Source organism: Bombyx mori, chromosome 10, assembly GCF_030269925.1.
Source record: "Bombyx mori chromosome 10, ASM3026992v2".
In the NCBI taxonomy this organism is placed as follows: domain Eukaryota; kingdom Metazoa; phylum Arthropoda; class Insecta; order Lepidoptera; family Bombycidae; genus Bombyx; species Bombyx mori.
The window spans coordinates 17,216,997-17,231,844 of record NC_085116.1 but is presented as its reverse complement, the minus strand read 5'-3'; the positions used below and the strand labels follow the sequence as shown (position 1 = coordinate 17,231,844).

Sequence of the window (14,848 nt, the reverse complement as noted above, 5' to 3'; positions counted from 1 at the left end):
TTGCATACGTCTGATCTAGACATAAGCAAGTGTAATGTTCGCTCACGCGGCTCACACTAACTTAAAACCCCTTCGAATCATACAATCCCGTATTTGCAGGATAGCCGTCGGAGCACCGTGGTATGTAAGGAACGTAGATCTCCACGGTGACCTGGACCTCGAGTCATCAGTAAGTATCTACAGTCGACATCAGTGCGCCATTTCTAAAAAGCGACACGACGTGAGAACCCTCTCATCGTGGCCGCGGGTAACTAAATTCCTGATCTTATGAACCCAATGGTAAACAGTAGACGTCGCCCTAAGCACGTCATTTCAGATCCTCCCGATCCACTTACGGTGATTTAGGTGCTTCAAGCACCGATAATCGTTCTCATCGAACCCGTCGCTTGCGACGAAGAGCTCGGCGAGTAAATTATCTCACAGACGCAGCCCACTGAGTTTCTCGCGGAATCTTCTCAGTGGGTCACGTTTCCGATCCGGTGGTAGATTCTGCGAAGCACTGCTCTTGCTATGGTTAGTGTTAGCAATGTCATCAGATTAAGCTCCGTGAGTTCACTTACTCCCCCGGAGAATCTAGTTTAAGCCCTCAAGGCTAGAATAGGCAGGAAAAAAATACAGTTTCTTACTTTTAAACTGTATTACTGACATTGTCAACCGTCAAGTGTCAGGGTCGTCGTTTATTTGATAACAGCGAAAATGTCAAATTTGTCAACACATTGTCATTATTATTTCTGTTCTTTCAAGTTCCCTTGTTGAGTCACGATTTTGTTCACGACTGTCGTATATATTTGTAATGTAAATGTACCAAGGGAAAAACATTTAACTATAAGAATAAAGATTAATCGGGCTATTATAATGTCGAATATATCAAAAAGACGACGGGAAGGGTCAAGGTCCAAGACCAAGGTAAGAAACGGGTCACATCGTGGCAGACTCACTCATGCTTAAACTTTTCAGAGAACCATACTACATAGTACATCGTATAAAACGATTAAATACATGATCTGTTTCGTGTCACAAATAGTGCACCTTTTGATATGACTGAATATCTGAGAATAACATCTGATCGCAGCATATCTTAATAAAAAAAGAGCGGTTTTATTGTTTCTCATTTTTGTGTTGTCATAAAATATATTTGTACCAGTTAAAACAAACATTGATGAAAATAGTTTTGCCAAAAATACTACATGACCTTACTACAAGAGTAGTGTGGGGTCTTAAGCAAACAATCCTTCAACAAATCCCATTTCCCCTTTATCATGCATAAAGCTTTTTTTTTTGACCAAAAGCATTCCCAGAAAGATTGCAAAACTTCTTAAATTAAGATGTTTTAAATTATTTATGTGTGAATTGTAAAATGAAATTTACTGCTTCACATAGGGCATGGGTGATCATAAAGAGTTTTTGAAGCGCATTACAAAGACCCTATACTACGGGCAGCTGCCTTCACTTCCGTGCCTCAGCCTGCCAGTCACTGGTATACTTGAAATTATTTCTTGTGTTATTTTCAGCAAATAAGTAACATAGTAAATAAGATAGAAGAAACTAAGTAACACAATGTTTATTAGACATATTTTAGGAGGATATTTTTATGATAATATACTTGCAAGGAGTCACCATCCTACCTATTTCTGCCATTAATTTTTCCATTTGGCTTTGAAAAGACAAAGACATTTGCATTGCATGTTTTTTTTTTAAATAACTTAGGCCAGAGGTGCATATGGCTGACTAACCTATTGGTGAGTGGTTATCATCGCTGATGGACGTCAGCAATCCCAGGGATGCAATAAAGCCCTTGCCTTCTGCTCAGTCCTAATGATATTATTTAGTGGTATATTTTTCTAAAACAAATCTAAATTTACACATGGATTTTATGAAATATGGAATTATATGTTGTACAGTACCTGATGTTTTTTTTTATTACATTAATATAATGACATTACAAAAAATTATAGAGATCTCATGTGAGACCTGGTCTTCTTCACAACGCGGTCGTTCACTGCGCCGACTGCACGCGGATTGGTCGGCGAGTATGGCCCGGGCAGCCTGTGTGTCCCCATGTGCGCTAGTGCTGGCGCTCCTTTACCTCGAGAGACTCAACAAGCACAACCCTAATTATGTAGCGGCGGCTGCACCCTCTGAACTCTTCCTTGTGTCTTTGGTAACATTTGTTTTATTATTCTATTATAAGATTTAATAATATTTCTTCATGCTAATTACAATAGAACCGCATTGTGACCGTTAGCACACTACAAACAAGCTTTATGCAAGTAAATTTTTACTATGAGGCAAACTCTACTTGTGCCAACTCGTCTTCCTCATCTTCACTGAGTTCTGTATCGCCCACTAAGCACTCCCATCAGGCTGGTCGTATCTTCCTCTGCATATGAGGGCAATAGTAAAAATGAACGCAGTATTGTTCCTGAGTTGACATGGCTCATCTGATTTTTTTATTGAAATAGCCACTATATCATGTCAAAGAAGATTTGGAGAGAGTGAACAGCCATGCGGGCATGCTTCTGGTACTGCTGTTATCCTTCAGCTTCAAGCCTCTCTGTGTTTACAAGTTAACATTGTTTTCTGTTTTTCACATATGGTTTGCTATTTTCAGATGGTAGGTAATAAATTCCTACAAGACGATGGTGAAGACGATGAGGTGATTTGCTCCGAGTGGGCTGCCTCTGGGGGTATGGAACTGAAGCAGCTCAAGAAACTGGAAATTGAATTCCTAAACGCCATAGTGAGGAAACACTTATTAATTTAGGATACCTAAAAACAAGTCAATTAAATTGCCTCTGCCATACTTAATCTAAAATATGAATATTGCATTGTCTTTTAAATATCAAATTTTAATTTAATTATGATTTTTGTTGTCAAATACATTATAAACATTCTCAAAAAGGAGTAATTAAAGTACAGTTCAGCATATTATAACAGAGCCAATTTTTCTGCACATAGGGACATGGCTGATAGAAATTTCACTACATTTCAAAAGATGCTTACTGAATGTATCAAAACTTTCAGGATTGGAATATTTTTGTGAGCGATGAATCGTTCGAGGCAGGACTGGCGTGGCTGGAGCGGCAGGTTGCGCTGAAGCAGGCGCAGCTCCGCGGCTTCTTCACGTACGGGGACCTGGCGGCCTCCTGCGCCGACGTCGGCCTCTCGCGCCTGCTGCACGGCGCCACGCGCGCCTGCCTCGCGGCCTGCCTCGCGGCCTGCCTCGCCTACACCTCGGGGCTGGTGGCGCTGCTGGCCTCCGCGCTGGTGGTGTCGCACGCCTGGCTCCCCGCCCTCCAGCTCCTAGCCGCTCGAGCAGCCGCGCCACTGAACGACGACCTACGGACCAGCGACTGCCGACCCGACTTGTATACGAACAACGCCACACTGGAGCACCCTGTCGAGTTACTCGCGGAACACTTGACGGAAGCGAGCCTCGTGACCTGCTGCTCTAAATGGACGCAGTACAGAGAGACGGAGTCTCTAAAGAGAAACTGGCATGACCCTGTAACCTTGCAAGGATGGAAGTTTGAACTGTTCTGGTCAACGATTTCAGTTTTTAACTGGCCATACCAAAGTTCATTAGTCAACCCCGTGCAGAGATGGTTGGAAAAGATGAACGAATATGCAGATTTCATCAAACATCGATTCCTCTACCCCGAGTCGGAACCAGACGGGCGGCGAGGCGTCAGGCAGTGCCTCAACTTCAGTAGGCTCAGCTCGTGGGCAGCCAGCTCCTCGGATCGATAGTCCACAGGCTTCGTTTAATTAGGACATGTTTCGACTTGTTTGGAGAATACGGAGTTCACACACCTACAACTCGTTGCAACTTATAAACTTATCCAAGATTAGATACCTAGTTTACACAAATCTATACTCGAAATTCCACAAAATATATCAAACTTTAAAACTTCGTCGTCGATATTTTAGACATTCTACAAAAAAAAGGAAAATCATATATATCAAAAATTCGAAACTAAGGTAAAAAAAAAAATCTTTAAGAAAAAACTATACGTTATAGTTGAAATTCCTTAAGAACGATCATATCTTTCGTACAAACTTAAAAGTCTGAAACAGAGAATGTACTTAAGCTTCAGCCTTAACACTTAATTTTAAGTAAACTCTTCCAACTCCATTTTTTCGTGGCGTTGCCAAGTGATAGAACAACTTTTGTACTTTGCCACTTGTTAATTTATATTGTTTGTAAAAGGAATGGGACTGAAAATGTTTCGTTAAAATAAAATTGCATAAAATTCCTAAAATATAATATATTTTATACTCGAGTTTATCTATACCTAGAGGTTCCTTCGTGCAAACTAAGGATTTATAACTACTCTATATTTTTGTAAGTGTAATGTGGCTAATAAAACAAACATTTAAAATAAACTTTTTATTTAAAAAATTAAATTATTAGTAATAAAAACATTAAGTTAAGTACAGGCATGATTCATTATGACATTATCTTATTCCAAATAATATATATGTATACAATTAAATCAATTTAATATTTAAAATATCACAACTATTACAAAATCATGCTCTCTCTTAGTTGAATATGGACTTGTGCAGACATGACTGCTTATGATAAGTATCAGGTGGCATGTATGTAAATCGTCCTAAACAATAAGCAAGGTTTTTGTTGCTAACATTGATGGAGGAGCTCGCTGCCCACCTGATAAGTGGTTACATACACATCTACAACGTAAATGCAGCCAGCCACCTACCTTGAGACATGGGTTCCAAGTCTTGTTTTTACAGCAAAACGTTTGCTCCACTTTTCAAACCGAAATGCAATACTGTATCGCGGCAGAAATAGGTGGCAAGTTTTATTGAAATACAATATGCAGATTGTGATTGCGGTAAACGCTTGAGCGCGCGGTGGTCTTGACCTCATCAGCAAAAATGCAAGGTTTGTAACTGACGTTAGTCAAGGAGAAATATTATGTCTACCTATTATTATATGTTTGCCTATATATAGATATCACAGATATTAATCGTGTGCATTTTAAATGTTTTGATTCAAATACATATGAATAAAATGAGACGTCATTACGAGACGCTACAATTTTTCTTTTCCAGGAATATGGGAAGTCCTTTAGTCAGATCTCTGTAATCTAGAAATCTATATATGAACGTGGTACAATATAGCTAGTCTAAGTACACGGGAGTCATTGCTGTTAGTTCCATTAGCAAAATAATACTAGTAAGTTATCAAATGGATAACTAAATTATTAATTGATCAAACAATAAATGTGTTCAAAGAGTTCATGGCCGTGGACACTGTGGGTTCGTACACCTCCGTATGCACGTAGCACTTCCATTCTTAGCTGACGCTGGACCCCGGCACCCCTCCGGCCGGCGTGTATGTTCAATACTCTTAGTAATGAGATTATAAACAGTATATTTCGTCAATATTGGTCCAGTCGCTTGTGGGTGGTCACTCGTACAGACCGGGGTGTAAGTACAGCTTGTTGTTGAAGCCCCAGCGGTCCACGGAGGAGGTCTGCCGCCCGAACCGCAGGCGCAGGCGCTTGTCCACCAGCGTGAACAGCTCGTCCACGTGGCAGTCGTGGGCGCGCTCGGCGAACACTTCGCACAGGACCTGGATGTACCAGGAGCCGGCCTTCACGTCGCGGTGGGAGATGAACCCTGTCGGTCAGTTGCGGAGTGTTACATATAAATGATATTTGCGTATGGATCTAACAGCACAACCATAGCTAGAAGCAGCGAACCTGGGAGGGTGGAGTTAGCGATGAGTATGTTGGAGTAGAGCGGCTTCTCGGCGTGGTGCAGCGGCAGGGGCGCGGGGTGGTGCGGCGCGCGGGGGGCCCGCACCGCCCCGTCCCGCGCCACCTGCGGCGCCGGCGCCAGCGCTCCGCCGCCCTGCACGAAGTCCTCGTTCTCGCCCCTGGGGAACGCTTTCGACATTACTGCGCCTGCCCGACTCCGGAACTAGTTGCATGACGGCACTGGCCTAAGAACTTTTAACTCCTTTATTGGTCCCCCTTTTGTCTCTTTTTGCCTATACATTGATAGATTAGGATACAATGAGTCGGCAAGTAATAGTCTATGATTCCGCGACAGTTTGACGCGCAACCGACCGCGCCGGGGGACGAGGCCCGCGAATATAAAAAGAAAGTGACCTGCAAGCTTGGAAGATGAAGACCTTCGGGAGGTCCGTGAAGTTGGGCAGCTTCCTGTTGTTGAAGTAGTCCACGATGGCGTAGAGCGAGATGAACTTGCCGTCGCTGCAGCGGATGTCCGTGTCGGAGGAGTAGCGGCGCTCGTGGCCGTGCGACGACACCACCAGGAACACGCACTCGTAGCCCGCCAGCACCGACGACATCTGCTCCAGGGTCGCGCGGGTTTGCTGCACAGTACAACGTCATCGCCATACAGACCAGGCGGGTCAAGCGCTATGCTAACATGGCTCGCACAGGCTCGTCGCCGCCGCTCACCTCCAAAGTCAAGTTCTGGTAAGTGAGCACCTCGAAGCCGATCTCTGAGAATAAGTACTTCAACTTGTCGCAGTCCACATTGACCCCGTCCCTGTTGGGCTCGATGTTCAGCAGGAACGAAATGTAGCTGAACACGACTAGAACTCCTCGCTTCCGGCTCCGCGTGCGGTACAACTGGATATCTGGAACGAGCACTTCCATTATTTCTGCCTAGTTCTGCAATAGTTTCAAGTACAATGTCAGTGAGACTTGAAAGAAAAAACTTTTGTCGAAATGGGTGAACGGGCTAACGGCCCACCTGGAGTTAGGTGGATACAGGAGCCCAAAGACACAAACGTAAACGCTACCTTAAAACATGCAAGCGAAGTCTACATTGTATTGTACAGCAGCTACCCCGCTCTCTAGGCTGGAACTCATGACAGTTTCGCGGCAGAATAGGGAGTGACCCTCCCGGCGGGCTCACGGCGCGCCCAGGCGCCGGGATGTGACGGTCGGCTATCGTACTCCGCTGGTTTAATACTCAAGAGAATTGCTCATTCTGCAGTTCTCTAGATCAATATCCAGATTCACAGCCAGATTTCAAGCCGTATAGTCGATAGCACAGGAAGACAGATGATCAAACGAAGGGCGACTGTTGAAAGTTTTAAATGCACCAATAGTGAGTGTAACACGAGTATACCCCTGCTCACATCGTCCTCGAAGAAGTGAGTGCTCTTCTTCACGTGGAAGCACGGGATGGCGACCGGCTCACTGCTGTTCACGGGCGGCGGCGGCACGGGCGCGTCCGAGCCCTGCCTCGCTGTTTTATGAACATAAAAGTTATCATTGTAGAGAGAGAGAGAGAGAGAGAGAGAGAGAGAGAAAATATATTGCACACTGAAACACAATTAATATTAAAAACACTCTTATTATTAAAAAGATAAAAATAAAAAAAAACAAAACAAAAAAAACAAAATGTGTGCAATTCACACGTGGTAGAAGTGAAACCTTCCAAAATTAAAATACAATTATCCTAAACGTCTTAAGTATATGTAAAATTTTGTCATTAGTAAATAATTGTAAGATAGCGCCCTCTGTGAATTGATATTTTAATTTCACGTATAATCCTAAATTAAAATTCACTACAAGAGCTTTCATACACACGTTAGTATTAAAAAATCTCACAGATGGCGCTGTATTAAATAGTATCTATATTTCTGTCTCATTCTTTGCTGGCTTCATCCTACACATTTTTGTATTTGTGTCTCTTACCTGTCGTTTTTTCCGTTGCATCCGGTTTGAAATCACAACGATTCTAAAGAAGTTTTCACTTCAAAAAATATATAAATGGTATAAAATGTATATAATGATAGTTATGTGTTAGATTTTTTAAGTTACTAACAAAGATTATAAGTAATTTTTACTAACAAAATGTTATGGATTAAAAAAAAAAAGAAAACTGAAATAAAGTATTATAATAATATAATAATAACAATAATAATTAGGATCAGACTTATTACCTATTAGACCGTGAAATCTTTAAATGAAGGAGAATAAAACCAAAATTACTCACGTTTTATTATTTCATTATTGTTATTTTTTGGTTTGTGTTTTTCAATGGTGAGACTAACAAAGTTATCTTGAGGTCCTGAAAGATCTGGGGAGAAAAATCAAAATAAAATGGTACCACCCACTACTCGAGTAGAGTTTATTGATTTATCTGCAATATATACTTTTAGAAATTCATTTCCTGATTCCTTATTTGCAGTGCCATAAGATATGGATTGGTTTTCAATATGAAGTTTGCAAAAAGTATCTAAATGAATCTGTATGATGATGAGTAAACAAATAGGCTGTTAATTCTCTGCTATTAAATTTGTAGAATATGATTCCAATACATGTTGAAAAATTGTTATATTTTACTAACTCTGGATCAACATACGTTATAATAATATGCAGAGCTACTTGAGTGCTAACTTTTTTTATTTTTATTGCTTAGCTAGTTGGACAAGCTCACCTATGGTTGGCGACTAGTTAGCAACATTGCCGATAGTTGCGTTAAAGCCTTTGTTCAGTTGTTAGCATAAGCATATAAAAACTCACTAGGTGGTAAAACAGGTCGTCTGGCTCGCAGTTGTAGTGGGCTGTTTGGATCAAGGTCACGCACCAAATCCCAGTGTCCCATCTCACGTAAAGCCTCTAGAAGCATTGTGAACGCCTGAGGCCCACGTCGTGTTATCTCTCTATAGAGTATTCGTTTCCGTTCACGAGGTGTGATACTAGTATCCTTGAAAATAAAAAAAACAGTAATATAATACCAGACCAGTCCTCCAATGAACATCAACTTAGTTGCATAGAAGTTGCCAAATACTAGGCTTTACATCTTGGGTTACCAAAGTTGCTTCCTTAACCAATTATCTACTGAAAGTAGTTTTACAGACGCTGTGAACTGTTCCAAAGAGATGTTCATTTAACATAGGGTATAGTATATGTACTGAAAATACTTAAATACTATATTTATTGTATGTTTGAAGTCGTCGTGGCCTAATGGATAAGACGTCCGGTGCATTCGTGTTGAGCGATGCACCGGTGTTCGAATCTCAGGCGGATACCAATTTTTCTAATGAAATATGTACTCAACAAATGTTCAAGATTGATTTCCACGGTGAAGGCATAACATCGTGTAATAAAAATGAAACCCGCAAGATTATAATTTGCGTAATTACTGGTGGTAGGACCTGTTGTGAGTCCCCACGGGTGGGTACCACCGCCCTGCCTATTTCTGCCGTGAAGCAGTACTGCGTTTCGGTTTGAAGAGTGGGGCAGCCATTGTAACTATACTTGAGACCTTAGAACTTATATCTCAAGGTGGGTGGCGCGTTTACGTTGTGGAGGTCTATGGGTTCCAGTAACCACTTAACACCAGGTGGGCTGTGAGCTCGTCCACCCATCTAAGCAATAAATAAATAAAAAAGTATATTATATATATAAAATTTGACGTGTATATTTATGTTCCCTATAGATCCCAATGATAGAACTATTTTGAGAAAATTTACAGAATATCTTCAAATTGGCTTAGTCTGTAGGTGGTGCTTTAAATTTTGGTACTGATCTGATGAAACTCGATCCAAAGATTGGACAGCAAGGGAGCTAGGCTTGACTAGTCCTAATTAAAATACTTAAAATATTTTGAAAGATGTATTCTATTGAAAGATCTTCTCTATCTATCTATTGCAAGATTCTAGATTTTACCTATAAGATTTATTGAAAGATATATATAATATAAGCAAAATTTAATTAACAATTCTCATTTCTAAAAATTGTACCTACAAATATTTCACAAAAAGAGTAATTAGAATGTGCAGCAGAAAGTTTTTCATTTATAAATTATTAATTTTTAAAATATAATCTACATGTATTGGTCTTATTGGTCTCTAGACTATGAAAACATTTATAATTATAATTTGCATTCCCATCTCTTTGTATGCACATATCAATCAGTTCCGAGGCTTCACATTCCTAGACTAGATTCTGTACTCAGCACATGAAAGAACAGAAACATTGCTAACTAGCTAACCTAACACTTCACTTTTATAAAAATATTATAATTTTACATAAACTCACTCTGTATGGTTCTATCATTTGCTGGGAAAACACTCCCTTCTCATAGAGAGCCATCACCATAGAATCTAAGTCTGTGCCCTCCACCAGAGATGAGAAATTTCTCTGGATTGCTTTCTTGTGCTCCTCTTGCATATTGCATTAAATTTGTTGGATTTAACTTTATGTTTGAGTTACAGATGAAAATGGGGAAGGAAGACAGCCACATTTAAATTATTAACAATTAATTACAATTTAATTTACTACATTCCAAATAGGCTTAAATTTTTATCATATTCTTTCAAGGATATGTGTGTCCGGCATAGCTTCTAGTTATGAGGACTGGAATGTTCCCGTTCTTAGGACAATATTTTGATTAGGTCACAACTGCAGGAACCTTTTTGTAATATTATCAGGATGACACAATTCACAAACACAATTCTGCACGTCCGAACAGCTCAAATAAATTAAGTGTATAATCTATGGTAGGTGGTATGGTGGTACCGGTAAAATGGGGCGTTTAGGGATTGAGAGGCGAATCGGGAAAAAACCGGGAAAATCTTTCGACGCTCAATATAAGTTTTATATTCGTTGCAAAATCTTCCATTTTTTGTAGTTTAATAGTAGAATGTTGAAAGTTCACAAAATAACTCTGAATATGCACGATAATAGCTGCTAACTTATAAAAAATCGCGTTTCAAATTAACTTCCTGTGGTGGTAATTATTTTAGTGCTAGAAACTTTGCTCTCTTTTATTTATTTGATAATAATAGAAGACGACTATGATTTATAAACGTTATTTAGTGTTTGAACCAGCATATATATTAAAGGTAAGTCTCAGTTGTTATTGGTTTTAATGTATTTGATTAAATAAAAATACATGTAAAAATCTGTTGTTTTTGGGGATATTAGGGACGTCTTAGGTACAAATAACAACGAAAAAGGGGTCAATTGGGATGAGAATACGTGAAATGGAAACGACCTAAGTATAAATAGGTACAGGTTTGTAGGGTTGTCTATGTAGTTATAACAATATTTTTTTAAATTTGTTGTTAAAAATCTGGTTTATTCGAAGCGAAATTGGGAATAAGTCTTTAGTTGAAATAGATAAGCAATTTAATATAAGTAAGCCGATTTTGCAGAGACATGTAACAAGATCAATGAAATCTCAAGGTGGACAAAAATGTCTAAGTTATACTTAATAAAATATTAAATATTTGTTCAGAGTGGGGGTATTCATCTGATTAATCCATGGAATAACCGACACACCTAATCTCTTAACCCAGATAGAAATATCAGCACTGTCGATTGCACCTATAATTGAGGTGATGTCTGCCATGTACTTTTGTCAGTTTTTAAATTTTTTTTATTGATGATCACTTTGTTGGTGCAACTAAATAAATAAATTAATTAAAACTATATATAAAAATAAAAGTAGTGCCAACCCTAGCAAATTTCTCATTTCATCCCAATTAACCGCAATTTTCGGGTAAATAGGGATTACACCTATTTTTGCATTTTTTGCTTAAACTGGAATGCTAGTTGCTTATTTTTAAATTGGACAACAAAGATGCCCCCAAGACTCAATCATTTTGATCCTGATATAGCATTATATACATCAACAACTACCTTAAAATTGCTCATAAAGTTGGAATTTATCCCTAATCGCCCCATTTTACGGTACTTTAACTGGACTTTTTGGCGGGAACGCGAGGAGTGAAGTTGTGTGATTTGTTTTATTTTGTCTATTTAGTGTTTCTTCGGGTTTAAATGTGTAATAATGGTGGTTTATTAACTGTTTAATATCTGTGAAAGTGCACAAATGTGGGAAAATGAAACAAAGCTGCTGGACGTAACTTCTCGGGTTCCTTCAAAAAGTCCACTGAAAAAATCTCAGTAAATGACCACCATTTTACTGCGATTATATTTCATCCCATATCATTTCATTTCATTAAATTTCATCCCAGTTGATTAATGTCTCAAATTAATCATCTTCATTTCATTTCACTCCATATTATCATTTTTCATAAAATTAAGAATATAAAGTAAAATAAGACATGACTTAAAAGTCTCAGTTACCAGGTCATAAAATCTCTAAAAAAAAAATGGTACTTTAACTGGACTTTTGGCGCGAACGCGAGGTGTGAAGTTGTGTGATTTGTCTTATTTTGTCTATTTAGTGTTTCTTCAGGATTAAATGTGTATTAACGGTGGTTTATTAACTGCTTAATATCTGTGAAAGCCCTCTACCAAAAAAAAAAAAAGGTAATGACAGATGCGGAAGCTTTTTTTACATAATTTCCAATGGTTCCATTTTAGCGCTTTTTTTTCGGGCCGGCGCCGCGGCGGCCGAACCTCCCACGAGGTACCCGCGCCTATGGGGCGCGCGGGGTATGTGGGACTGGTCCGCGACTGTAAGACCGCGGGGCCAGGGATGTTTTCATTGCCCTGCCCACTAAACGATCCCCTGCACTAATCCCCTCTGAGGTCAGAACACGGAAAAGGTAAGGGGCTTACCGCGGTCAACACTACAACCAAACGGCACAGCTCACCCCAATGACGCTCGGCCGACGGAGCCTTCGATTCGTCTCGAAGGCTCTGAAACGTCAGCCGTCTCGATACGGCAGCCCGTCAGGCCGCCTAGACACTGCCACTGGTGTCCCGGAATGCCCCGCTAGACCAGAACCAGCCTGCTGGGTCGGTAGGCGATACACCACCCACCGGTTGCTCTTTTTTATCTCGAAAATATTTTTCCTTGGCGACGCGCTAGAAATGCTCTCGACCCGCTCAGGTAACCCCTTGACCTTCACCGGGGGAAGCCGCCACCTACAGTGGCCGGGATGTGCGAGCGTAATCTCTCCTCCGGCCCCCTGTTCGACGGCAACGGATCGGTGCGGAAAGGGAAGAGCTCTCCGCTACCTCCTTCTGCGATATGGTGGACTCGCAGAAGTCTAGCATCGCCTTCCAGGTCAGCGCTGTTGTAGTTTTTTTTATTTTATTAATTTACTTATTTGTCCTTATTTCTGTCAATTAAGGAGTATCCCCAAAATCTTCCACGAGTATTGGGATGCTTCTGATCGACGTTTGGATCGGTATCCTGTAAAAGTAACTTCTTTAGAGGGTAAAGTCAAATCGACGTCCAAAATACTGGTAGTCTTAAACAGAGTGAAGCGGTGCTTCACGCCTGATCAAAGACTTTTGCTTTATAGCCTCACCTTTGGGCCCCAAATACCAGCTACTGCCATTTGACTTCATACAAAAGAGGACTTCGATTTGTCGATAATCCCATTCTCACTCACGAATCATTTGGAATCTTTAGGTCTGCGGAGATCCATCTAACTCTCAGTAACTCCTCGCCATTCTACGCAGAAGCTCCTCATTTCCGGTCATCCAACATCTACGATGCCATGCTACTTCACTTCCTTTAATTTCATTTTCCTACATTTAATTATCGGTATTCGTTTTGATTACAAAAGATTAGGCTGTATGAGCTAAGTTATGTTTTTTGTTAGCCAATAAAATATTTTTCCAGTGTATTCCATAGATAATACAGATAATGATATTAAGTGTATAATATATGGCTGTAGGCTCCTACCTACTTGTTCTTGGCCTAAAGATCTAGATACCAGGCCATAAACTCCAAAAAAAAACCTACCTATTCTCCGTGGACTTTTTGGCGGGAACGTGAGGAGTGAAGTTGTGTGATTTGTTTTATGTCTGTTTAATATCTGTGAAAGTGCACAAATGTGGAAAAATAAAATAAAACCGCTTGACGTTACTTCTCGGGATCCTCTAAAAAGTCCACTGAAAAAATCGCAGTAAATAACCACCATTTTACTGAGATTATATTCATTTGAGATTATATCTCATCTCATTTCATTTAATTTCATCCCAGTTGATTAATATCTCAAATTAATCATCTTCACTTCATTTCATTTCACTTCAAATTATAATTTTTTATAAAAATAAGAATATAAATTAAAACAAGAGGTGACTTAAGGGTGTTAGTTACCAGGTCATAAAATCCCAAAAAAAACTTATTCTCTGCTGTTACAGCTTGCGGTTTTTTGACATTTCGCAAAGAAATTGGGTGTCCGAAAATTATTACGACGATTGTATCAATATATTATACACTTATTATATTCGAGAAATTGTATGCTTTTCTCCGCTAAAATACTAGTTTGTTGTTCAATTGCTTAAGTGTAAATTTTTGTTCAGGATGAAGATCACACTTTTATCAGTTGTAATATTTTGTGCAGTTGTCGCTTTATCTTCGGAATATGAATTATCGGACATTGTATCCGCCCGAATTGAGGTTTATAATATTTATCTATTATTTTCAAATTTATTGAAACTAACTAGAAATTTAAGCACCTACATGTGATTCTATGTTTTCAGAGTTGTCGAGGGTGCTCATTGAATCGTCTTCCAGAAGTAAAACGATTTGTGATGGATGATGCTCCTAACTACGATCGTGTCGAAGTGAAATTCATTTCTGGCGCACCACCAGAGCTAGTCCTCCTCGGAGAGGGAGACCATGAGCTCGAGAGACTACCTTTATCTCATCTCAATCAGGAACAGTGCAATGAACTTATACAGAGCAAAGGATTCTCGAATAATAAAAAATCTGACTTATAAACTACTTAGTGTATACGGTACTGTACATTCCACTCATAGAAATAGGTACTTATGTTTTATACAAATGTCACAAATATTAAACAACAATTGTACTTCGGTGGTGACTTGAATAAAATTATAAATATTATTTTGATATATTTATTTTTCTCTATCCTTATGGCTTCCTCTTCATT

The 14,848-nt window shown here is 39.6% G+C and overlaps 3 protein-coding genes across 3 annotated transcripts; 2 read left to right on the top strand and 1 right to left on the bottom strand.

Annotated features, from left to right (window-relative positions):
• Positions 1-671: 671 nt before the first annotated feature.
• On the top strand, positions 672-4,386 carry LOC101746129 (protein CNPPD1). Its single transcript, XM_004921502.4, has 5 exons — positions 672-906; positions 1,381-1,477; positions 1,956-2,161; positions 2,612-2,740; positions 3,025-4,386. The coding sequence occupies exons 1-5, from the start codon at positions 856-858 to the stop codon at positions 3,748-3,750; spliced, it is 1,209 nt and encodes a 402-aa protein (XP_004921559.2). The 5' UTR covers positions 672-855; the 3' UTR covers positions 3,751-4,386.
• An 877-nt stretch (positions 4,387-5,263) lies between these two features.
• On the bottom strand, positions 5,264-10,383 carry Nc (Nedd2-like caspase). The gene is given in 8 exon segments (NM_001195467.1): positions 5,264-5,649; positions 5,733-5,908; positions 6,144-6,370; positions 6,459-6,640; positions 7,138-7,257; positions 8,011-8,094; positions 8,541-8,724; positions 10,062-10,383. Coding segments are annotated over 8 exon segments (1,317 nt in total). The 5' UTR covers positions 10,194-10,383; the 3' UTR covers positions 5,264-5,437.
• Positions 10,384-13,767: 3,384 nt separating this feature from the next.
• Positions 13,768-14,802, top strand: LOC101746272 (selenoprotein M). The gene is made up of 2 exons (XM_062670769.1): positions 13,768-14,352; positions 14,436-14,802. The coding sequence occupies exons 1-2, from the start codon at positions 14,257-14,259 to the stop codon at positions 14,673-14,675; spliced, it is 336 nt and encodes a 111-aa protein (XP_062526753.1). The 5' UTR covers positions 13,768-14,256; the 3' UTR covers positions 14,676-14,802.
• The last annotated feature ends 46 nt before the right edge of the window (positions 14,803-14,848 follow it).